The following is a 25,901-nucleotide window of genomic DNA, read 5'->3' as shown; positions in this document are numbered from 1 at the left end:
TGGTCAAGAGCAGGAATTTCAGCATCTTGCATCACTAATAAGGAAAACCAATCCATGATCCTCCATTTTTGGTATCACACCCCCGATTTCCTATATACCGTAAGTTAAATCTATCCATTTCTCATTTGTGTTGGAGCTGTGCTTCGTCGGGGATCTATCTTTCATCTTATTTTCTGAATATTCCTTGATAAAACCATTCTGGATAAAAGTTGAAAGTGGTTTAACAGGTCTTTGTTTTGGACCTATCCTTAGAACCTCTGTCTTTTTTACTTAACATCTTTGCACAGAATTTATTGAAGAGGATTATTAGATTTCTTCTACACATTTTGACGGCCGCATGATGTTAGTTTCTCGTTGGAAGCAAACCTCTTCTTTGTCTATATATGTCCTATATACAAGGATCTAAGATATCAGAATCCTTGAATATTCTACTGCTTAGAACATCAAAAATCAAGAGAGTCAACCTTATTTGGTCCCTGTGGGATACCTATTGGGCACTTCTGAGTACGTAGAACCTCATTCACTGGGTCATAAAATGTATTTCCCCACATCTATTCTTTCTTCCCTGTCTGTCTTGGGTGCGCCGTCATTATTTTTTATTTCTTGTATACGCTTATAAGAAATTTGCATATTGCGTTGGTTTGGTTCATTTTTCTCACAAAAGTGGTATATTGCATTTTCATTGACATTTAAGTCATAATCTTAGTTTGAAGCATATTTCTTGTTAAACATGAAAATCTTTCAATAAATATTACAATTATAAAAAAGAGAGTTCGTGTGTCCAGCTACAGAAAAGGAAGCGATAAAGGCATCAGTAATGGAAACTTGTTCAGAAGGTAATTCAGAATGAATAAAGGGATAAGTGACGGAAGCTGGATTAGACCCCGTCAGTGTAGTTACACACATTCTCCACATTCTCTTTTTTTTCTTAAGTATTTTATCAACTTTTTCCTTTACTGTGCACACTTTTTCCCGTTTTTTCTTTTTGCCCTCTTTTTTAAATTTGTATCCCATCCCCTCAGAATCCCCTTAGGCTTCTTGGCTCCCATTTTTTCCTATAAATATCTCAATGTACCAATGTTTGTTACCTGTTTTTGTGCAGTTGATAATGTGAAATGTGTAATGGATAATAAAGAGCATTCAAAGAATACCGCACCATAAGATATCTTTCCAACAGCCCAGCCAATTTTTAAATGTGTTTTTTTTTTTTTTTTGTTTTTATCCCGTTTTCCATTTCAGCTAGGAAAAAAAACAAGTCTGTGCATGAGATTTCTGAAACTTCATAGCTTTTGCTGGTATGGTAAAAAGAAAATAAATTGCAGCAAAAACACATGTGAACATAGCCTAATGCGGGCTTCACACGGTACGATCTATTGTGCAATTGCACGAGCGATCGTACCCGCCCCCGTCGTTTGTGCGTCACGGGCAATTAGTTGCCCGTGGCGCACAAAGTCGGTAACCCCTGTCACACGCACTTACCTGCTGAGTGACCTCGCTGTGGACGGCGAACATCCTCTTCCTGAAGGGGGAGGGACGTTCAGCGTCACAGCAACATCACACAGCGGCCGGCCAATAGAAGCGGAGGGGCGGAGATGAGCGGGACGTAAACATCCTGCCCACCTCCTTCCTGCCGCATAGCCGGCGGGAGCCGCGGGACGCAGGTAAGCTATGTTCATCGTCCCCGGGGTGTCACACGGAGCGATGTGTGCTACCCCGGGTACAATGAACAACCGGCGCAGGGAAGAATAAACGATTTTTTAAAAATGAGCGACCTGTACACTATTTGTAACCAATTTGCAATCGTTTACAGACGCTCATAGGTGTCACACGGGACGACGTCGCAAGTGATGCCGGATGTGCGTCAAGAAAACCGTGACCCCAACGACATATCGCACGATAGATCGTCTCGTGTGACGCCCGCATAACACCTCTAGAATAGCTCGAGAAAGTGGAATGGAAACTATGGGTAATCCACGATTTGTCTTTCAATGCGCCTCCTGCAGGCATAGAACTGCAGGCGAATGTTCCCGGACATACCCTCTTCGAAGTGCCATTGAAATCTCTGACATCCCACAAGAGAAATTTGACGTTTCTAGACATTATACTGTGCTACATGTGGGATGAAAAATATCAAAGAGAGAAATGCTACCAATCTTTTTGTATTGTTTAACAATTAAGTATACCAATGGGAATGTTCAATATCTGTTTAACCAGTGTGCAATACAAATCCCTTTAAAACATCAATTTTATTAATTAAATATTAAAAATCGCCCAGGTGAAAAACTCCAAAAAACTCAATATATAATCAATAAAAAGGGAGAGCTACTATGGGTCAGGTGCAACCATATATTCTGAAGTTACACAGGCAAATATAAAGATAGAAAAGCCAGTCCGAAATTTATTTATACTATAGTGACCCTAGTATGTCACTATATCTGGCTCTGCCTAACAACGGAGGGTATGACGCCCTAACGTAGCTGGGCGCCCCCGTTCCTCGACGGCTGACCCTCACTCACCCTACTTGACCCTACCAAAATGATGATAGTATCTGTACCAAATACTCTCAATAACATATGGTGTAATACTCCATTTTAATTTCAGTAAGAGGAGTACCTCAAATAACAATTCTGCAGGCACAGAGAAGGGAACAACTATAAAACGGGTACACCAATAAGTTATGATATTTACAGAGGCAGACCAAATGAACAAGCCTGTCCAAAACTTATTTATGTTAAAGTGACCCTAGTATATCACTATACCTGGCTCTGCCTGGCAACGGAGGGTATGACGCCCTAACGTAGCTGGGCGCCCCCGTTCCTCGACGGCTGTCCCTCACTCGCCCTCGTTGACCCTACCAATATAAGGATGGTGTCTGTGCCTAATAATCTCAGTAATTAACACAAAATGTAATACTCCAATGAGAGTCCAACTAGAGGATTAATACCTCAATACACAAATTTACAGGTACAGAAGAAAGACAAGGACATCTGCTGCCACAATCGGCTTACAGCATGTCTATCAATATACAATGGGGACAAAATGTACTTCCCTCAATTAGATGCTGTTTACATGGCCTCAATGCGTTTCCCCGCCCGTCATCGGATCATCAGGAAGCCCAAGGGTGATGATAAGAAGATATACATCCCAGCATCATGTGTGGTGGGATGTATATCTTCTTATCATCACCCTTGGGCTTCCTGATGATCTGATGACGGGCGGGGGAAACGCGTTGAGGCCATGTAAACAGCATCTAATTGAGGGAAGTACATTTTGTCCCCATTGTATATTGATAGACATGCTGTAAGCCGATTGTGGCAGCAGATGTCCTTGTCTTTGTTCCGTACCTGTAAATTTGTGTATTGAGGTATTAATCCTCTAGTTGGACTCTCATTGGAGTATTACATTTTGTGTTAATTACTGAGATTATTAGGCACAGACACCATCCTTATATTGGTAGGGTCAACGAGGGCGAGTGAGGGACAGCCGTCGAGGAACGGGGGCGCCCAGCTACGTTAGGGCGTCATACCCTCCGTTGCCAGGCAGAGCCAGGTATAGTGATATACTAGGGTCACTTTAACATAAATAAGTTTTGGACAGGCTTGTTCATTTGGTCTGCCTCTGTAAATATCATAACTTATTGGTGTACCCGTTTTATAGTTGTTCCCTTCTCTGTGCCTGCAGAATTGTTATTTGAGGTACTCCTCTTACTGAAATTAAAATGGAGTATTACACCATATGTTATTGAGAGTATTTGGTACAGATACTATCATCATTTTGGTAGGGTCAAGTAGGGTGAGTGAGGGTCAGCCGTCGAGGAACGGGGGCGCCCAGCTACGTTAGGGCGTCATACCCTCCGTTGTTAGGCAGAGCCAGATATAGTGACATACTAGGGTCACTATAGTATAAATAAATTTCGGACTGGCTTTTCTATCTTTATATTTGCCTGTGTAACTTCAGAATATATGGTTGCACCTGACCCATAGTAGCTCTCCCTTTTTATTGATTATATATTGAGTTTTTTGGAGTTTTTCACCTGGGCGATTTTTAATATTTAATTAATAAAATTGATGTTTTAAAGGATTTGTATTGCACACTGGTTAAACAATCTTTTTGTATTCCAGCATAGAATTGCAGTAGTATGCCTATATATCCTTAAAGAAAATCTGTCAGCAGGTTGTGCTATGTATTCTGAAGACAGCAGGAGATAGAGGCGAACACACAGTTTAATGATGTGTAATTTATTACCCTGCTGTGCTGTTGTTTACTATTATCACCGAGGATTATCATTGCCAGGACTACATCAGACCTCTCCCTCTGAATACCATCTCTCTGTCTATAGACTTTGTACATAGAGGCCGCTGCATGACTAAAGGTGGTGTCACACACAGCGACGACGACAATGACATCGCTGCTTACGTCACCGTTTTCTGTGACGTTGCAGCGACGTCCCGTCGCTGTCGCGGTGTGTGACATCCAGCAACGAGCTGGCCCCTGCTGTGAGGTCGTTTGCTCGTTGCTGAATGTCCTGCTTCATTTTTTCGTCGCCGCTCTCCCCGCTGTCAAGCACACATCGCTGTGTGTGACAGCGAGAGAGCGACGAAATGAAGCGAGCCAGGGAGCAGGAGCCGGGCGTCTGGCAGCTGCGGAAAGCTGTAACCACTGTAAACATCGGGTAACCAAGGGAAGAACTTTCCCTGGTTACCCGATATTACCTTCGTTTCACAGCCTCCTCCGCTCTTGCTGCTAGTGCCGGCTCCTGCTCTGTGCACATGTAGCTGCAGTACACATCGGGTAATTAACCCTATGTGTACTGTAGCTAGGAGAGCAAGGAGCCAGCGCTAAGCAGTGTGCGCGGCTCCCTGCTCTCTGCACTGTGACATGTAGCTGCAGTACACATCGGGTTAATTAACCCGATGTGTACTGTAGCTAGGAGAGCAAGGTGCCAGCGCTAAGCTGTGTGCGCGGCTCCCTGCTCTCTGCACATGTAGCGACGTTATGATCGCTGCTGCGTCGCTGTGTTTGACAGCCTAAGCAGCGATCATAACAGCGACTTACAAGGTCGCTGTTACGTCACAGAAAATGGTGACGTAACAGCGATGTCGCTGTCGCTATGTGTGAATCCAGCTTAAGGGGTACTTCACACAACAGCGAGATCGCTACTGAGATCGCTGCTGAGTCACGTTTTTTGTGACGCAGCAGTGACCTCATTAGCGATCTCCGCTGTGTGTGACACTGAGCAGCGATCTGGCCCCTGCTGTGAGATCGCTGCTCGTTACACCACTGCCCTGGTTCGTTTTTTTTTATTGTTGCTCTCCCGCTGATCAGCACACATCGCTGTGTGTGACAGCGAGAGAGCACAATCCTGAATGTGAAGGGAGCAGGAGCCGGCGTCTGACAGCCTGCGGTAAGCTGTAACCAAGGTAAACCATCGGGTAAGCAAGGTGGTTACCCATATTTACCTTCATTACCAGCCTCCGCAGCTCTCATGCTGCCAGTGCCGGCTCCTGCTCCCTGCACACGCTAAGCTAAGTTGTGTGCGCTGGTAAACTAAGGTAAACCATCGGGTAACCATACCCGATGTTTACCTTAGTTACCAGCGTCCGCAGCTTCCAGATGCCAGCTCCGTGCAAGCACAGCATCGCTTGCACGTCGCTGCTGGCTGGGGGCTGGTCACTGGTCGCTGGTGAGATCTGCCTGTTTAACAGCTCACCAGCGACCATGTAGCGACGCAGCAGCGATCCTGACCAGGTCAGATCGCTGGTGGGATCGCTGCTGCGTCGCTAAGTGTGACTGTACCCTAAATGTAAAAGCTCTGATTGTGTCAGAACGACTGCACCCAGTAATCTATGTGACACATCGTTGGATCGAGGGTCTCTTACCACTTCATGATGCTGCTTTCAGATGAAGTAACACAAACCTGCTCACATTCCTTTTAAGGTTTTTGCTACCTTATCTGAGAGCAGCATAATGTAGAGACAGAGACCATTCCAGCGACGTGTCACTGGCTGAACTGATTGCTATCATGTTGATAAAATCAATGTTTTCTCTACTGCAGATTTAGCATTTATAGAGCTCATGAATATGTTGGGACTACCTGGCAGCACGCCAAATAGTCCTCTAATGATAATCTATTGCTGATTAAACTGTGATTTTATCAAACTACACTAAGCAGCCCACTAAGTGAAACACCGCTGGAATCGGGATCAATCGGGATCTCTGCCCCTACGTTATGCTGCTCTCAGATTAGGTGATAAAAAGCAATAGATTCCCTTTAAGAGATTTTGTCTTTTTATCTGGCCCATCTGTGCTCAGTGAAGATAAAACAGAGCCGTATTGTGTTACAGCCAGGAACACATCTTTTAATGTAGGCTCAGCCTCCTGCTGATCTGAGCTATGTACAGGGGGAGCTACTTCTGGCTGGGCTGCAGGACAGGAGTGTAATGAGAATTATTTGTAATATAATCCTCGGTTTCTCCTGAAAGCACAGAGAACCGATCAGAGGAGTCAGCAGGCTGTGTATATACCTCCTTAGAGGAGGGAGCCCTTTTGCCCTGGGTTAGGGTGAAGCCAGCTAGTTTCATTACTGAGCTTGCAGACGCTGATTTTCACCCTCTTGTGCTGCTAAGGGTGCGTTGGCGCCATCTTGGGATTCCTGTCTGCACAGGAGCAGCCTCCTGATGCCTTTGGTAATACCCCAAGTCATATTCACACCGCTGATAATGCAGGGGGACCTTATGGAGTCCGGACCTGGAAGTATAAAATGACAGGGGTTCGGTGGAGTTGCAAGCAGGTGATGTCCCCTGAGCTCTCTTGCTGTGCAGGCGCTCATATGCCCGCCCTAGCCACAGCCTCCATTATATCACTTCTTTGACATCCAATATATTCTAATGTCCTGCTCTTATTCTCTTTTTTGTTTTTGTTTTTTTAGAAAATGATGAAAGATAATAACCTTGTACGTCACTTGGATGCATGTGAAACTATGGGCAATGCTACAGCTATATGTTCTGACAAAACTGGCACCTTAACCATGAATCGTATGACTGTGTTCAAGCATATGTGTGTGGCACTCACTATAGACAAATTCCTGATCCTGAAGCACTGAACCCCAAAATATTAGACCTGGTCGTTAATGGAATATCAGTTAATTCGGCATATACATCAAAGATCTTGGTAAGTATTCCTAAATCCATAAGAAAAATTTTGTACAGCTAAAGCGTTTGATGTATGCTATAATCAGCATGGTGACGACTGATCCTAGGAATTGATGCATACCATATATTCCAATAAAATGCAGAAACGCTATAAAACAAATTGCTTATTAGCTAAAGAAAAATTCTCCTTTTTGGGGTAACTGTCTTCTCCGGGGCCAGATTCTCCACTAAATTGCATAAATTCAAAGTACTGATTGTTTCCAATAAATACAGGTCTGAAGGTGGCCATAATCTTACACATTAAGTAGCTGTCGAGGAACTTTTCAATTGTCAATTGTCAGACAGATATCCTGACTCCTCCATACATATGACACTTGGCTCAGCTAAACGGTCATTTTCTACAGGAAGAGAGTAGAAAGCTGCTGCCAAATATCTCATAGCAGCTTATCTCTCCTGAAAACAATGGCATCTGGCATTCAAACTGACAGTCCTTCCTGCCCAATCCTTATTTCCCCTGACTTTATCTGTCGGAAAGCCAGCATACACCTAAGATGATCAGCTAGTGTGAAATCGGTGGTTTTGGCTGACTTTCATGTAATGTGTATATGGGGTCTTTAACTGGCTGTTTGGGAGGGACTCCCATCATGCTATGTATTCGAAATGAGGGGAGGAATAAGCTACTGCCAGACACCTCTGCCGATGACTTATTCCATATAACAAAGGATTAGACTTAGCTATTGAAGAGACAGACACCTTCCTCATCGTTATGTGATGAACGGTGGAGGGAGCTGCCTGCCTGTCTTAGAATGACAGCTACAGTGGAGGAACTGAAATCTGTCAGTAAACTAATAATTATATTTTACATTTTCAAAAAAATATCTTTTTCTGTAGTCAAACAACTCTGTAATCCATTGCCACTAGGCACCGTGACAGTCCCAGATCTCCATTATTACATTCCTGTAGTTAGCGATGTCCGTTGCTGAAGGATGCTTTGGACATGTTCATTTTATTTATTTACTAGCTGTACTACCCGGCTTCGCCCGGGTTAATAACTGTTGTTAACAAAATAGAATGTATTAACAAAAATGTATTCTGCACACAACATCTGCTGCCCGGGATAGTAACTGTCTCTCTGTTTCTCTCCTATTCTCTGTCTGTCTCCCCCTCTGTATATATCTCTCTGTCTCTCTCTATCTCTTTGTCTGTCTGTCTCTTTCCCTGTCTGTCTCTGACTGTCTCTTTCTCCGTCTGTCTCAATCTCTTTCCCTGTCTATCTATCTCTTTCCCTGTCTATCTATCTCTGTCACTTTCACTGTCTGTTTCTTTCCCTGTCTCTCTGTCCCTCTCTTTCCCTGTGTCTGTCTCTTTGTCTGTCTCTTTACCTGTCTTTGTCTGTCTCTTTCCCTGTGTCTGTCTCTCTCTCTTTGTCTGTGTCTTTACCTGTCTGTATCTGTCTCTTAACCTGTCTGTTTCTTTCCCTCTTTCCCTGTCTGTCTCTTTCCCTTTCAGTCTGTCTTTGTCTGTGTCTGTCTCTTTGTGTCTGTTTCTCACCCTGCCTCTTTTTCTGTCTGTGTCTGTCTCTTTCCCTGGCTGCGTTGTGACACGCCAACATTCCATTTAAGGGCGTGGCTGCGCATTCTTCTGAAGTTCTGGCTGCACTGTGCTCCCAGATCCATTCACTTAAATGGAGGCAGGTTTTTTGGCGAATTAACTGTAAAGCGTGAGGTTAAAATTTCCCCTCAAAACATAGCCTATAATGCTCTCGGGGTCCAGATGTGTGAGTGTGCAAAATTCTGTGGCTGTAGCTGCGACGGTGCAGATGCCAATCCCGGACATACACACATACATACACACATTCAGCTTTATATATTAGATTTCATTTAGCAGCACTGCATGACAATACTAACATTGTACCCTTATCTATGTTATCAAACTTTATAATCCTCTTTTCCAACCAATCTATAGCCCCCAGAAAAAGAAGGTGGTCTCCCCAGACAAGTGGGTAATAAGACTGAATGTGCTCTGCTGGGATTTGTTTTGGACCTGAAGCAAGATTACCAAGCTGTTCGTAACGAGATTCCTGAAGAGAAACTCTACAAAGTGTATACCTTCAATTCAGTGCGCAAGTCCATGAGCACAGTACTCAGCGAGTCCGGAGGGGGTTTCCGCATGTACAGCAAAGGCGCTTCTGAAATAATTTTACGCAAGTAAGGATGGCGGACGACTTGTATTTCTCGGAATAGGATATATTTTTTCTACATACTAATGTTCCTCCTTCTTGTTGCATAGATGTACAAAAATTTTGGATCAAGGTGGGGAAGTATGCCCATTTAAAACTAGAGACCGAGATGAAATGGTAAAAAAAGTAATTGAGCCGATGGCGTGTGATGGGCTTCGTACCATTTGTTTGGCTTATCGTGACTTCCCAGCGGGCACTGAACCTGACTGGGATAACGAAGCAGACATCTTGTCTGACCTTACTTGTATTGCCGTGGTGGGCATTGAAGACCCTGTTCGTCCAGAGGTAACCTATTCCTATTACTAAAATTATTTTCTTTCTTAATGCATGTTGAAATGATCACTGCATGCTTTGGTAATGTGTACATTTAGACAACATTCAATAGTCTTTTCTCATAGTCTCTGGGTGTAAATCCTCACAGGTGACTGCTTTAACTAAAGAAGTTGTTCAGGACTTTTAACATCGATGGCCTTTTTTTAGGATAGGCCATCAATGTCTGGTTAGTGAGGGTGCGACATGTGGCACCCCCATCGATCAGCTGTTCCTGATGACGCCGCAGCCAGAACTAGTTGCGGGGAGCTGCACAGCTCAGTCGATGGATTAGTGGCCGCAGCAGGGTACTCATATCTGCCCCCTACTGATTCGAATAGCATTCGGTGTGCAGTACCCAGCTGTGGCTACTATACAGTTGACGGACCTGTACTGTGCAGCTTTGCAGCTCAGTAGTTCTGGCTGGCAGCGGCGTCATCAGGAACAGCTAATCGGTGAGTTTGTTGGGGGTCGCACTGATCAGACATTAAGATTGATCTCTCCTTAGTATAGGTCATCAAAGTCCTGGATAACCTCTCTGAAAACATGATGGGTTTGTGGAATAAATATCTTGAATGAATTATTAACATATCTATGTGTATTAATTGAAATAAGTCTTCTACTTAAACGTTTATAAGGTGGCTGCTCACCTCAAATGTAAATTCACCATTTCTTTTAAGCATCTTTTTAGGGCAACAAATCATTTAGTAGCATGCCAATGATGACTGGTGATAAAATATATTAAATGTCCACACCCACATCGTTCCAGTTTGATTTTTTTTTTTTGTAGGGCTTTTGAAGTCAGTGTTGTTTTTATCAAATTGCTGCATGCTCTAGATGTGGCATTTTTCCCTGTATCCTGTTCTACTGAACCTCAAAAAACATCTAGAATAAGAATTGAGAGCACCATTAAAAATGCATATATAAAACACTGGGTAAAGGAGATATTACTAATCTTATTCCTTCTGCAATTGTCAGCTCTATTCCTATTTTGTCATATTCTGTCTCCTATCATTTCACCTCTCCTGCAGGTACCAGAGGCTATACTGAAGTGCCAGAGAGCAGGGATTACTGTGCGCATGGTTACTGGTGACAATATAAACACAGCTCGTGCCATTGCTACAAAGTGTGGCATCCTGCAACCTGGGGAAGACTTCCTGTGCCTTGAGGGAAAAGAGTTCAACACATTGATCCGAAATGAAAAGGGGGAGGTAAGCAAGAAAGTGAGCAAGTGGGACCGAATAGTGATGAGCAAGCACTACCATGCTCGGGTGCTCGGTACTCATTAAAAGCAGTTGGATAATTGGATGGGCATGACTCAAGTATAATGGAAGTCAATGGGGAACTAGAGCATTTTTCCGGAAGATTTCCCAGTAAAATGTTTGAGTCTCCATTGACTTCCATTATTCTCTCGAGTCGTGCCCATCCGAGCATCCACTGCTCGTTATGAATACTGAGCATCCGAGCATGGAAGTGTTTGCTCATCACTAGAAACAAACTGTGTGAGAAATAGATTCTCAGGTAATCTATTATTTGTAGCAGGGATTTGAACAGATCCCAGAATTAAAAACCAGCTTTACCACAACTGTGAAGGCTAATTGTAAGATTTATTATTCTGGAAAAAGTTCACCTACAGAAATATATATTTATTTATTCTGCCTCCTGTTTTTCTTTAGGCAGCTATTGAAAAATTAACTTAGTCTCATCTGGGCCTATGTTTAGTAACATTCAATTGTTTTAGAACATCCCATTGTGGTCAAACACATCACTACTTTTATTCAAAGATAGTTATTCCCATTCATAGCGATTTCTGCTTTTAACTTTTTTTAAGATGACAGACTCCCTTTAACACTCAGTAAGCACTATGCAGTGAGCAGAAGCATCAGTATTGTCCCTGCTTTTAGTTGACCTTTAATCATGTGATTTCTGCTGGCATAGCAGGTCCTTGAGTCTTATGAGGCCCAAATAAGCTCTGTCTTTGATTTGTACTTGCCTGTTTTTGTAACGGAGCCTCGTATAGATGTTCCAGGTACAGTTCAAGTAAACTGCAGTTTTTATCAATGCTCAGTATTGTCTGAAGGAAGAACATTATAAAAAAAACAACCTTTTTTTATGTTCATGTCACAAAAAGAAATTGTAAACAGTTTTGCGTGAATTACACAGTAATTTTTATTCACATCTGAAGACTATTGAAAAATACAACTCCTTCAACTGTATAATGTATCTTATCAGACAAATTTGCTTCTTTTTCTGCCGGAATTGAGCAGTCATTATCAAAATAGAAGTTTGTACTGAAGAGATGCTATGTAGGTAAAAGAGACAGGAGGGGATGGAAGTCTGCCTCTAGCCCCTCCTGCTGCCTCTAACCCCTCTCTCTTCCTTTAACTTCTCCTTCTAGCCCCTCCCTCTTCCTTTAGCTTCTCCCTGTAGCCCCTCCCTATTCCTCTAGCTCCTCCATCTAGTTCCTCCCTCTTCCTCTAACTCCTCTTTCTTCATCTAGCTCCTCCCTCCTCCTATCGTCAAAAATCTCATCCGCACCAACTGCCATATCCTGTCTCAGTAATGAGAAAGTCTGTTCTGAATATAGATTTTACCTCATAATTGAGAATGTTGATAATGACTGATCAGTTCTGTTGGATAAAGAAGCAAGTTTACCTGATGAGATATATTACAAACTTGCTTATTTTCATGCACACTATTCATTTATTAAATAAAAATTAAAATGTAGGTTACGCTTTAGGGCAGGACTTCGTTTTACCACTAGCCCTTTAGGTAAAGCCTTTTTTTTGTTGTTCGTTTTCTCACGTATTTCAGACACGTTTACACTAATGCTAATTAAAATCTATGGGGACCTTCACACCTCTGTGTTTTCACACAGACCATGTCTCCCTGTGAACTACATGCGTGTCCGTGTGATGCACACTGAGACTTGTTAGTTTGTTTTTTTTCCCTGCAACATGGATGAAATATTGCAGCACGCGGATGACATCCGTGTGATATGTATCGAAAAAAAAGATGATACTAAAATTTACTTGTATATATAATATATAGTGTGTGTGTGTGTGTGTGTGTGTGTGTGTGTGTGTGTGTGTAAAAGTGTGCAAAGATAGATAATTGCTAGATGTATAAATGGTACATAGATAGATAGCTTGTCCAGCTATTTAGCCAACTTAGGCTATGTGCGCACTTACCGGATTTTGCCGCAGATTATTTGCGGTTTTGCTGCATGTTTCGCTGCAGAAAATGTTCATAACATCTCTGCAGTGAATCACCAGCAAAACCTATGGGCAAAAAAAATCCTGTGCGCACTAGGCGGAATTTGACCGCTGCATGTTTTGCTGCGGGATTCCCGCAGCAAAAACAATTGCATGTCAATTCTTTTCCGCACGTCGCTGCGGGAGTTCACTCCATTGACTCCAATGTTAATCGTGAAATCCCGCAGGGAATAATGCAGGAAGCAAATTCTGTGCGGTTCACTGCGTTTTCCTGCGTTATTCCCTGCGGTATTTTGCGGTTTACCTCCGGTAATGTACATCGCCTGTCTGCGGTTTTGCAGGGAAGTGATGTCATTACAGGAAGAGGAAGCCGTGCAGAGAGTAAACAAACACACAGATCACTCACACACAGACATAGATCACAGACACATATAAAGAAAACGGAAATATAGAAAACAAAGAACGTGGGCTCCGCTGCATATTTACCATCCAGCCGAGGTAAGCACACAGCGGCGGCCCGGTATTCTCAGGCTGGGGAGGGAGAGGGGCAGGGTTAATGTCCCCCGCCTCACTCCCCCTCCCGCAGCCGAGAAGATCAGCCGCAGCTGCCCCGGGACTGTCGCATCCATTATGCGGAAGCACCGGCGTGTCCCCGGCTCTTCCTGCCGCCGTGTAGCAGTGGCAGCAGGGTAATACAAGGGGTTAATGGTGGTGGATCACCGCCATTAACTCCAGGCTTGATCATGGCAGCGTCTATGTGACAGCTGACATGATCAACCCGTAAGTAAAGTGAATAAACACACACAGAAAAATCCTTTATTTTAAATAAAGCAAACAAGCCTCGTTCACCATTTTATTAACCCCTCCCGAAACAAAGCTCCGGCGTAATCCACAGCTCCGACGTCCTGCGCTGCTTACATCCAGCCGCGACTGTCACAGACACAGCGCTGAATGAATGCAGCAGACAGCAGAGGTAATTACCGGTCATTTCCCACGGCCGGTAATGTGAACTCACTGCCGACCGTGGGAAATGTAGCGATCTGTCCTCTATCTATCTATCTATCTATGCCTCTATCTGTCTGTCTATCTATCTATCCCTCTATCTATTCTTCTGTCTATCTATCTACTATCTTAGAATTAAATGACTTTTTTTTTTTTTTCAATGTGCTTTATTGCATTGAATGCAATAAAGCACATCCCAACCCGCACGCGGCAAAACCGCAGCAATATCGCGAACAATACCGCGGTGAAACCGCAGCAAACCGCATGCGGTTTTCGGGTGCGGTTTGCCGCGTTTTTTTTACCGCGGGTGCGGTAATCTTTGAGAGCATGCGGAATTTTCTCAAGAAAATTCCATTTCCCAGTGCGCACATAGCCTAAAGGAAAAAAAATTGTGGGGTCCCGCCTATTTTTCATCACCAGCATAGGTAAAGCAACAGCTACAGGCTGCAGCACAGAGTTGTCTGATGTACCTTGGCTGGTTATCAAAAAATAGAGGTATCCCACTGTTTATTTGTTTTCTTATTAATAGTTAAATAATATTAAAAAAGTGCCGTGGGTCGCCCATCTTCATTTTTTAAAACCAGCCACGTTAAAGTAGACAGCTGAGGTCTGGTAGAGGTCTGGTATTATCAGGCTAGGAAGGGCCATGGTTATTTGGCACTTCCCAGCCTAAAAATAGCATCCCACAGCTGCCTCAAAAGTGACATATCCATTAGTTGCGCCAATTCTGGCTCTTTATCCAGCTCTTCCTGATTGCACTGGTGCGGTGACAATCCGGGTAATACTTGTGGGGTTAATGCCAGTTGTGTAATGGTAGCTGTCATCAAGCCCTCGTGTTAGTAATGGATAGGCGTTTACCAAACACCCCTATTACTAACCAAATAGATGTAAAGAGCAAAAAACACACAAAATATATTTTATTTTAGAAAAATATCTCCTGACTCTAGCCCTCATTTACCAATGTATTTATAAAAAAAAAGAAAAGAGCCATGAAGTTCTGACATAATCCCAACGAATCCAAAGTAGTCCACAAAAGCAAACCTGAAAGACCTAGAAAGACAGAAATAAAGACAGGATACAGTCCCTCATTCACCAGTTTATTACCAAAAGAACTCTTGTGCAGCTCCAACGTAGTCAAACTGATGGTCCCACAATGTTCCTCTACTGTCATCCAGCTAATAAAGAACTTTCAGAGAATGAGGCCCATAGGCTGGAAAAGCAGCCCCTACCGGGTCTCACGCTCCGCTCCGTGAGAACCACTGGCAGCAGTGATGAGCGGTGACGTCACCGCCGTTCACAGTAGTCGGGTCACAGAGAATGTAGCATACGTCTCCGCAGCAGTGACAAGCGTTGACGTCATAAGGTTACCGCATTTCACTGCTGCTTGCTCTCATGCTACTTTCTGTGTGACCTGCCTGCTGTGAACTGCGGTGACCTCGTATGATCCGCACCAAAGTTTATCAATAAAGTTTGGACAACAGCAAATACCAGGAAATATAATAAAGAAAGGAGCTTTATTTAAAGCATGGCACACCAAAAAGACAAAAAACCGTGTCAAAACCATGGTAAAAACACATGGTTAAATTAACGCACACAAAAACGCAATGAAAAACCACAAATAGCCAAATTTAAATAATAGGTGCAGAAATTCTGCAACATCAAAAACATGGAAACCTATACTAAGCGTTCATTTACATTGCGTGACACATGTCGGTAAACAACATTGTCTAATAGACTGTTTACAAAGGCCGAACACTACTGGCTTCAGACGCACCCTGATGTGTTGCTGATCACTAACAGATCATTCAGTGCACACAGCCTCCCATTGTTCTTTGCAGCGCAGGTCCTGTTTACACAGAACAATGCGCTGCCAACAAAAATGATCTTGTGTGTAAACCACCCTGGTTAGTGTGCACAATTATTGTGAGCGGAAAGTTTCTAGGAATGCTCATTCACAATAATCCTGCCGTACAAATGCACCTTAAAGTCCTTAGAAGCGCTGAAAAGCATCTCCAGCAGTTTTTATTTTTGTATTATTTATTAAATGTTTAAGCTGATTAGATAGATACTTCTTATGACCCTCCTTTTAGACTTAGAGTACGTGCCCACAATCAGTGTTCAGAATGTTTTGGACACAGCATGTTTCAGCTGCGTCCAAAACGCTTTTAATGTACAGTACAAGCACAGTGGATGGGATTTCTAGAAATCCCATGCACACTGTGTATGTACTGCCTGCAGCATAAACTGACCTGCGGTGCAGCTTTCTGAGCTGCAAGTATGTCAATTGCTCGCTGCAGAGTCGTAAGTGTTCTCTGCAGGGAGAACAGGAGAGAGACCGAAACTGCCAGTCTGCTCAGACCCACTAATGATAAAGCTAAGATGCTTAAACTAACATTGCAGGTAAACAAAAGCAGACTATGAGATAAGAGACAGCTGGCTGTAAACTTTAACTCTTACAGAATGCTGGCTTCAGATTCCATAGCAAAAATGTCCTGGCAGCGTGCCTTTAGGGCAGTCAGGAGAAACCATGCACTAAAGGCCCAGTCACACTAAACAACTTACCAGAGATCCCAACAACGATACAACCTGATAGGGATCGCTGGTAAGTTGCTAGGAGGTCGCTGGTGAGATGTCACACTGCGACGCTCCAGCGATCCCACCAGCAACCCGACCTGGCAGGGATCGCTGGAGCGTCGCTACACGTGGAAGTATGCTGCGTTTGCGAACTAAGGTAAATATCGGGTAACCAACCCGATATTTACCTTGGTTACCAGCGCACACCGCTGGCTCCCTGCACACCTAGCCACAGTACACATCGGGTTAATTACCCGATGTGTACTCTGCTACGTGTGCAGGCAGCAGGGAGCCGGCTTCTGCGGACGCTGGTAACCACGGTAAACATCGGGTAACCAAGAAGCCCTTCCCTGGGTTACCCAATATTTACCTTCGTTACCAGCATCCGCCGCTCTCACACTGCCAGTGCCGGCTCCCTGTTCCCTGCACTCCTAGCCACAGTACACATCGGGTTAATTACCCGATGTGTACTCCAGCTACGTGTGCAGAGAGCAGGGAGCTGCCACTGACAGTGTGAGAGCGGCGGACGCTGGTAACGAAGGTAAATATTGGGTAACCAAGGTAAGGGCTTCTTGGTTACCCGATGTTTACATTGGTTACCAGCGTCCGCAGAAGCTGGCTCCTGCTGCCTGCACATTTAGTTGTTGCTCTGTCGCTGTCACACACAGCGATGTGTTCTTCACAGCGGGAGAGCAACAACTAAAAATTGGTCCAGGACATTCAGCAACAACCAACGACCTCACAGCAGGGGCCAGGTTGTTGCTGGATGTCACACACAGCAACATCGCTAGCAAGTCGTGCCTCAGCAGCGATGTTGCTAGCAATGTTGCTTAGTGTGACGGTACCTTAAGTGTTAATGAGATTAGTAGGTTGCCAGAAAAGAAGTTAATGTAATAGTATAAGGAGGGCTTGGTTTAGATATGTCACATCTACATCAAGGATAATAAGTGGTAAACATGGAAGAAAACAACAGTCGTAACAGAGGTTCCCAATCAACCTTGACCAAACATTTTGTAACACGAGTGGACTAGTCAGATCCACTCCTCAAGCGATGCTGTGTGAGGTTTGGTTTCAATCCAGCAGGATAGTGTCGGTAATGTGTTGAAAGCACGGACTTACTCACTGAGGGCGATATTAATCATTTATTGTATTAATATTTATGAGCACAATTTCTGAGTCAACTCAGATTCATCATCATAACCTGATAACTTAGCGGATTAAGCTCTGACACACATTGTGCCCATACTTATTAGTACAATAAATGATTATTATTGCCCTTGGTGTGAAACTCTGTTCTTCCAGCATCTCAAATTCACACAGCAGCACCAGAGGAGTGGATGTCGCTTGATCCATTAGATACTCAATGGCACTGCATTTTAGAAACTAAACACCTCAAGGAATTCTTGAAAGTGGGTTAAAAACGCTCACTATACACATGTGCTTTACAATGTTTTAGAAGATTGAGTCATGACCACGAAAAATTACTTTGTTTCTGCTAAAATGTAAATTTATCCTCAAATGTTTCATTTTCACAAGGAGTAATAGTAGAAAATGAACTCCACACTGTATGCAATTCCAGCAATACATCATATGTGGTTGTAAACTGCTGTCTATGCACATGGCATGGCTCAGATGGAAGGAAGCACCGTTTGGCTTTCTGAATGCAGATTTTGTTTGATTTGATTGTAGGTACCAGTTGCTGTGCCAAAACAGCAGAAAAATCCTAAGGCCCCGTGCCGACGAGAAAATGTACCTGTGGAATTTTCTGCAGGTATTTCCGCAGGGTCACCCAGCAGATCCCCTGAATCCGGAACGGAATTGCTGCCGAAAACCTACGGAAAATGTGCAGAATTTGTGCGTTTGTACTGCGGATTTCCCCCCTGTATCTCCATAGTTGAAAGGCAGGAAATCTGCAGGACAATCCGCAGGAATAATTGACATGCAGTTCTTTGCGGCAGCGGAAAATCCGCAGCACTTTCCGCAGGTGCAAAATCCGCAGCATAGAAACAGTACACCCCAAATCACATAGGATAACATGGGGAGTGTCTGTACTTGCGCAAACCTGCAGATTTATCTCGAAAATTTAGAAAATTCGCAGGTTTTCCGCAGCAAAATCCACAGGTATTTTCTCCTGTGGCCACAGGGCCTAAGGCTATGTTCGAACATTGCGTTTTTGCTGCATATTTTTTTTGTAGCAAAACCTCCTCTTGGCATTACAAAAATCCTTTCTTTTCCGCATTTTTGGTGTGTAATTTGTCTAGAGTACATGTTTTTTGAATAAAGTTAGTCTCATTCACCGCAAAAACGCAGCAAAAACCGCTACTGCGTTCTTGCATTTTCACATTGCTTTCAATAATGAAAAAAGCCGCAAAAATGCTGAAAGAATTGACATGCTACTTTCTATTTGAGTCAGGGAAAAAAAGTGTATGTGGACGAGGTTTCTGAAATCTCATGGCTTTTGCTGGTAATGTAAAAAGCAGCGATTTATTTGCATAAAACCAATGAAAAAACGTGCTAAAAAAACCAGCAAAAACACAACGTATGAACATAGCCTAAAAGTGAATCCTTTTGTGAAACAAGTACACACAATTGTTGTACGAGTGCAGTTACTGTTTTGCCCTGTAGGTATCCCCCCCCCCTCCCCATAAAAAGAACATAGTGGATTTTACACAGTGAAATTGGAGGTATACCAGGTTGGTGCCCAATACATTGTTACCAGGTTTGCTCCTGAAGACACGCACCCCATAAATTAAGTGGTTCCTTCCCACTACAGTAATCCCATACAATTAGATCCAGAAATATTTGGACAGTGACACAAGTTTTAGCATTTTAGCTCTTTACTAATAATGAGCAAGCACAAAAATGCTCCAGTTGTCTTTTCTTGGGTTGAGCAGGTTGGACGCTCTGAGTGGTTTAAGTGGAGGAACGAGTAGGTTGGAAGTCACTGTTTGAGCAGTTTGGCTCTGCCCACATACAGCCAGCCATAAACAGAGCATTTCCAAGAGAGGGTGGGCAGGATTTTTTTTTTTTTTACACATAGCATCCAAGCACATTGTTTTTAACCCCAGTGAGGGCCATTCAGAGACTGCCAATGGCTTACAGCGATGTCGGCTGCCATCATTCACTGAAAGGAACTGTCCTGTGTCATGTTGGATCATTCACAAATGACACATTTGAGCACCCGTGATACTCAGCTGAGCACTCAGTGTACCCGAGCACCCAATGCTCGATCTAGTAAAGAGCAGACTCTCAGCTTTAAAGGGAACCTGTAACCAGATTTTGGTCTTCTAAACTACAATTAGCACCTTAAGCAGCGCCTGTGCTGCATTCTATATTGGTGCACGTTACCCCCTGGCCCCCTCTGTAGACCCCACAAATGCCTTTATAGAATCTCCCGCCATTTATGTAAATTGTGCGGTCTGATAGGCGTCCTGATCTGTGCCTCCTTTCGCTGTCCTCTTGTGCTGATTGACGTGGATGACGCCTTGAACGCCATACACATAGGCAGGCAATATCTCGCGCCTGCGCAAACATGTTTATGGCTCGCACAGGCGCACTTCACTTTGCCCTATTGCGGGCAGAGCCAAAAACATTGGCCCGTCTGCATGAACCAGAAGTTCACCTCACGGGCGTAAAATTTGCCCGGCAATGTGGATGACATCTACCACTTCATCCACATCATCGGCAAACTCTCGCACATGCGCCTAGAACTCACCGGTTTGCGCAGGCAGATATATATGGCCGGAGATTTTATAAAGATATTTGTGAGGTCTACAGGGGTGGTCACGTGCACCAGTATAGAAAGCAGCCCAAGCGCTGTTTAAGGTTTTAGTTTTAGTTTAGAAGGCCAAAATCTGGTGACAGGTTTCCTTTAAATTGAGGGTATTCTCATCCTATTTGCAATAAGGGTTTAGGAATTACAGCTGTTAAATATGTAGCTACTTTTTCAAGGGACCAAATGTAATTAGACAATTATCTCAAAAGCTCCTTAATGGTCTGCATGGGCTGTTCCCTTGTTAATGCACTATTAAATAAGCAGGTAAAAGTTCTGAAGTCAATTTCAGGTGTGGCATTTGGAAGCTGTTGCTGTGAAACCATAATATGCGGTCAAAGGAACTCTTTGTGGAAATGAAACAGGCTATCATTGTGCTGAAAAAAAATTAAAAACAAAATCCATCAGTTAGCAGATCTCAACCCCATCAAGTATGCATTTCACATGCTTAAGACAAAACTTAAGGCAGAAAGACCCACAAATAAGCAACAACTGAAGTCAGCTGTACAAAATATCACATCACAAAGAAGGAAATCCAGCGTTTGGTGACGTCCATAGCTTTCAGACTTCAGGCAGTTATTGCAAAGTAAAAATAAATGAGGAGGCTTTGTAAAGGAATGATTGCAATTCCTAAACGTTTCACAGGATATTTTTGTGTAACCCTTTTAATTAAACCTGAAAGTCTACACTTAAATTGCATCTCAGTTGTTTAATTTGAAATTAAAAATAGTGACATTCGGAGCACAAATCGCCAAGATTCGCTCATTGTCCAAATATTTCTGGACCTATTAGACTTGTGGACATTAATTACTCTTTAGGCACACTGTAGGGCACAGAAGGGAGTGGGGATTTAGTTTTCGGACTGAAGACTTTTTGGAGGGGAAGGCATGTTGCTTTTACAGAGCTTTTGTGCTGCCAATAAATTGAAAACCTTCCCTTGATAGATGACAGACCTGAATGCGGAGTTTGTTGTAGGATGAGATGATTTTTTTTGTTGGTACTATTTTGGGATAAATCAAAATTTTTTTATGGCTAGTTTCAGATTTAGAGTGCAATCACATTTGCATATATAAAATCGCTGAGATTCTCAGTCAGAAAAGTTGGTGAGTGTTCGGGCGCGTGTTGTGTTTTTTTTTGGTTTTTTTTTACTCACTTAGTATCCGTATGTCATGCGAGTGTGCGTTTTCTTTTTCTTTACATCAATCAACCCTTTAAAAAACATTACCCTGATTGCCAATGTACCAGGGCAATTGGAAAGTGCCGAGGCGAAGCTCCAGAGTTGGCAAATCTAATGTCATGTGGCACTTCTGGGGTGGCTACAGCCAGGTATTTTTAGGCTGGGAAGGGCCCAGTAAGCATGCACCTTCCCAGCCTGATAATATTAGACAGCTCACAATTGTCTGCTTTATCTTTGCTGGGTATCAAAAATGGGTAGACCACATGAAGGATCGAGACGTGTGAAGGGGCTTAATAGTGCCTCCAGATCAGAATGAAATGTTTGTTTTTTTTATTTTGCCTCTCAGTCTGACCTGTTTCCGTCATTTCCCATCTTTTTATGCATTCACATAACTGGATGATCACACTTTTATTGCTAAATAGATGCCAAATATAAAGTCCAAAGTGACTGTCATGCATGTGCCCCGCTTGGGGGAGTTCTCTGGCGAGTCTGGGACCAGAAGGTCAGAACGCCTTATGCGCTGGTCTGCAGCTTGTGTTTGAGTGAATCTACTTTCTTTTGGTGCTGTAGGGGTTAAGGACTCTTTCCTATCTGGCTATCCTTTGTAGCCTTAAGGCCCCGTCACACTAAGCAACATCGCTAGCAACATCGCTGCTAACGAACAACGTTTGTGACGTTGCTAGCGATGTTGCTGTGTGTGACATCCAGCAACAACCTGGCCCCTGCTGTGAGGTCGTTGGTTGTTGCTGAATGTCCTGGGCCATTTTTTAGTTGTTGCTGTCCCGCTGTGAAGCACAGATCGCTGTGTGTGACAGCGAGACAGCAACAACTAAATGTGCAGGCAGCAGGAGCCGGCTTCTGCGGAGGCTGGTAACCACAGTAAACATCGGGTAACCAAGAAGCCCTGTCCTTGGTTACCCGATATTTACCTTTGTTACCAGCCTCCGCCGCTCTCACTGTCAGTGCCGGCTCCTGCTCTGTGCACATGTAGCTGCAGCACACATCGGGTAATTAACCCGATGTGTGCTGTAGCTAGGAGAGCAGGGAGCCAGCGCTAAGCATTGTGCGCTGCTCCCTGCTCTGTGCACATGTAGCTGCAGCACACATCGGGTAATTAACCCGATATGTGCTGTAGCTAGGAGAGCAGGGAGCCAGCGCTAAGCATTGTGCGCTGCTCCCTGCTCTGTGCACATGTAGCTGCAGCACACATCGGGTAATTAACCCGATGTGTGCTGTAACTAGGAGAGCAGGGAGCCAGCGCTCAGTGTGCGCTGCTCTCTGCACGTGTAGCTCCGTGCGCTGGTAACCAAGGTAAATATCGGGTTGGTTACCCGATATTTACCTTAGTTACCAAGCGCAGCATCTTCCACGCGGCGCTGAGGTCTGGTCACTGGTTGCTGGTGAGCTTACCAGCAACTCGTGTAGCCACGCTCCAGCGATCCCTGCCAGGTCAGGTTGCTGGTGGGATCGCTGGAGCGTCGCGGTGTGACATCTCACCAGCAACCTCCTAGCAACTTACCAGCGATCCCTATCGTTGTTGGGATCGCTGGTAAGTTGCTTAGTGTGACTGGACCTTTAATCTCAAGTGCAGCTCTTTGTGACCACTCCTGTTCAAAGAAGCAGCTACTGGACAATATAATTCACGTATGAAACCAGATATAGCAAAGTGAATTGAAAAATAACGCCTAGAAATTACCTTTTAATATTTCAATAATAAAATGGTCACAGGTCGTAACCAATGGTAAAAACAGACAAGGACAAACATACAAATGAAACACGGTATAGCCAATACTAATGGTAAATATCAAAACTACCAGTTAGTCATTAGTAATGACTAGAAAGCATGTCAGTCATCAAAAGACATTTCAGGATTTTGCCAACAAAGGTACTTAATGATCTGCTCAAAATGCATAAGTAGGGGAAGAGAAATGGAACAATCTCACCCATCCACTGTGATATCCCTTTCTTCCCAATAATAGTATCATTCATTGCTGGATAAACCTGGTCCTCATCCTCCTGACACATCTCCTTTGGGAGATTGCTGATGCTGTGAGGAGCTGGTTCATTTTAATGTGGGGATCCTGTGTCGGGACACCTGTACAAACTCCCATGGGCACATAGCCTTATGCTGTTCCCTTGGAAGGAGCCAGTCTCTGGAGAATCTGAGGAGTCGTGACAATTGCAGCTGTTTTATTCAGCTGCATTGGAGTAGCTTAGTGTTTTCTTTTTTTGTGTCCATCTGGTCTGTCTCCTTTCCCTTGTGTTAAATTATTGCAGTGATGAGACTAGTGCCAGAGTAAGTTCAGGGCAAGTGAGGGCCTAGGCATATGACCGCAATGGGATGAAGGACCCGAATAGAGACTTTAGGGAGCATAGGGTAGAGGCTCAGGTGAGTGGCAGGATGTGTCCCCTCTCCCTATCGCCAGGGTCTTACTTCTATACCACGCCTGTTGTTACCCTTCTATTGTGCCGCACACTGAGCGTCTGTATGCTCCAGCGTGACAGTGACTCAATCTGCTTCATTATAGTGAATGTGCCATAGAAGGTTTGCTCTGAATTGCATTTTGGGGGTTTAGAATGAAACCACAATGTAAGTGCTCACCATAGAGCACAACATAAATGTGATTCTAGTCTTCAGCTGATTTTTGGCAAGTGGAATGAAGAGCAGTTCAAGAATGGTTTTAATTTACTTTTTTATGCCATTCACAGTGAGGTTGGATAAATCTGCTTTATCCTCTGCGTCTGCAATTGCAGTATTACCATATTTATATAGTTTGTTTTGCTACTTTTGCACACTAAAACCATTATTTTATTGTTTTTCATCACCATAGTCTGAGAGTTATATCTTTTTGTTTTGAGTTAACAGCTGTATGAGGTCTTTTTTTTTTTTTACCAGGTTGAGTTGAAGATTTTATTGGTACTATTTTCAGGTACATAATATTTTGTAATAGCGTTTTATTCAAGTTTTGCATCTGCAGAATGAAACCCCCCCTAGCTATTCAAGATTTTTATAGGGGTGGGGGATGGGGGTTGCGTCTACACTATCATACGCAGTATAAGTGATGAGGCTGCTTTCATCTTGTAGTTAGCATGACTCAAGCGATACCAGATTTTTAATTATATTTTTTTGTATATGTTTTACTATTTGTATTGCTATTTTTATACACTAAAAATGATATTTTAAACAATATGATTATTATTTTTTGCCTACAGAGCCATATTTGGGCTTATCTTTGGCAGGATGACTTGATATTTTCAGTGACACAATTATTTATTTTTTTTTGCACATATTACTTTTTAATCCACTTTTTGCTTGTCAGTATGATGAAAAGGCTACATTTTTTGGGGAGGTATTACCATGTTCGCCATACAGAATAGGTTTTGTGATAGTTTTATAGCTAGGATGATTCCGGACGTGGCCATACAAATTTTGTGCATAGAAATTTTCTTTTTACACACAAGCTGCCGTTTTACTGGCAAAACACTTTTTCTTCTTTTTGTATAGGGTTTTTTTTAAATACATTTTACTTAGTCTCACTACAGAACTTGAATGTTTTTCACATTGCACACTGGTCGCAAACACTGCTATATGTCTATACTGTATATATTTCATATACACAGCCTGTTATACCTTGCAAATGGTAGGGCAAAATAGGTTGTTACTTGGCCAAGAAGAGCCATGGCAACTATGGGAACCTGCAGGCTGTCCCCTCTACCCCATTTTATTTGCCCTGGCTATTGAAGCATTAGCTATTAGAATACGCTATACGCCACTAATTAAAGGCATAGCTATACCTGATTGGACAGATTCTATTGGGTTATACGCTGATGACATGATCATTTTTTTATGGACCAGGTCGGAGACACTTTACCTAATGGTATCTCTACTACACATACATTTAGCAGATTTTCTGGCCTTAATATAAACTGGAACAAATCATCGTTAATGCTGCTTTTGTGTGATACCTCTATCCATTTAAATTCTTTGTAACTTTTACAAGTGGATACACATTTTAAATATTTGTGGATCAACATTTATCAAGACAGTAAATGGGAGCTCTTTTCTAACATTCTGCCACAATATGGTTATGCCAAACTGAAGTTTTAATCTCCGGGAAACTACCATTATCAGTGACTGGTTACATAAACCTAATTAAGATGATATTATTGTCGAAATTCTGTAGTGCCTATCCCTAAATCCTTCTTCACAACAAAACTATCTAATGTTTTCGTTTATGTAAGGAAGTTCCCCACCCAAACCTAAATTATTTCCCCTTCAAAGACCCAAAAAGCTCGGGGGTACAGCTTTGCTGTATTTTTAATTACATAGCAGGCCAGCTAAAGGTAATAAGCGGTTGGATGCCAAGTTCTCAACTGCCAAATTCAGAGAGTCACTTGGCGGAAGCAGCAAACACTAGCTGTCTACTAGGATTTTTTGGAGCTTGATAAGCCTGACATTTCC

General features: G+C 43.2%; 1 protein-coding gene across 1 annotated transcript in view; it reads left to right on the top strand.

The window, feature by feature from the left end:
- Positions 1-25,901, top strand: part of LOC142291335 (plasma membrane calcium-transporting ATPase 4-like) — a 306,647-nt gene that overhangs the window by 217,675 nt on the left and 63,071 nt on the right. The window contains 5 exon segments of the mRNA XM_075335801.1: positions 6,929-7,040; positions 7,043-7,170; positions 9,117-9,358; positions 9,441-9,675; positions 10,731-10,910. Of these exon segments, the coding sequence (XP_075191916.1) occupies positions 6,929-7,040; positions 7,043-7,170; positions 9,117-9,358; positions 9,441-9,675; positions 10,731-10,910 (897 nt within the window).

This window comes from Anomaloglossus baeobatrachus, chromosome 2, assembly GCF_048569485.1.
Source record: "Anomaloglossus baeobatrachus isolate aAnoBae1 chromosome 2, aAnoBae1.hap1, whole genome shotgun sequence".
In the NCBI taxonomy this organism is placed as follows: Eukaryota; Metazoa; Chordata; class Amphibia; order Anura; family Aromobatidae; genus Anomaloglossus; species Anomaloglossus baeobatrachus.
This window is presented reverse-complemented; position numbering and strand designations above follow the sequence as displayed.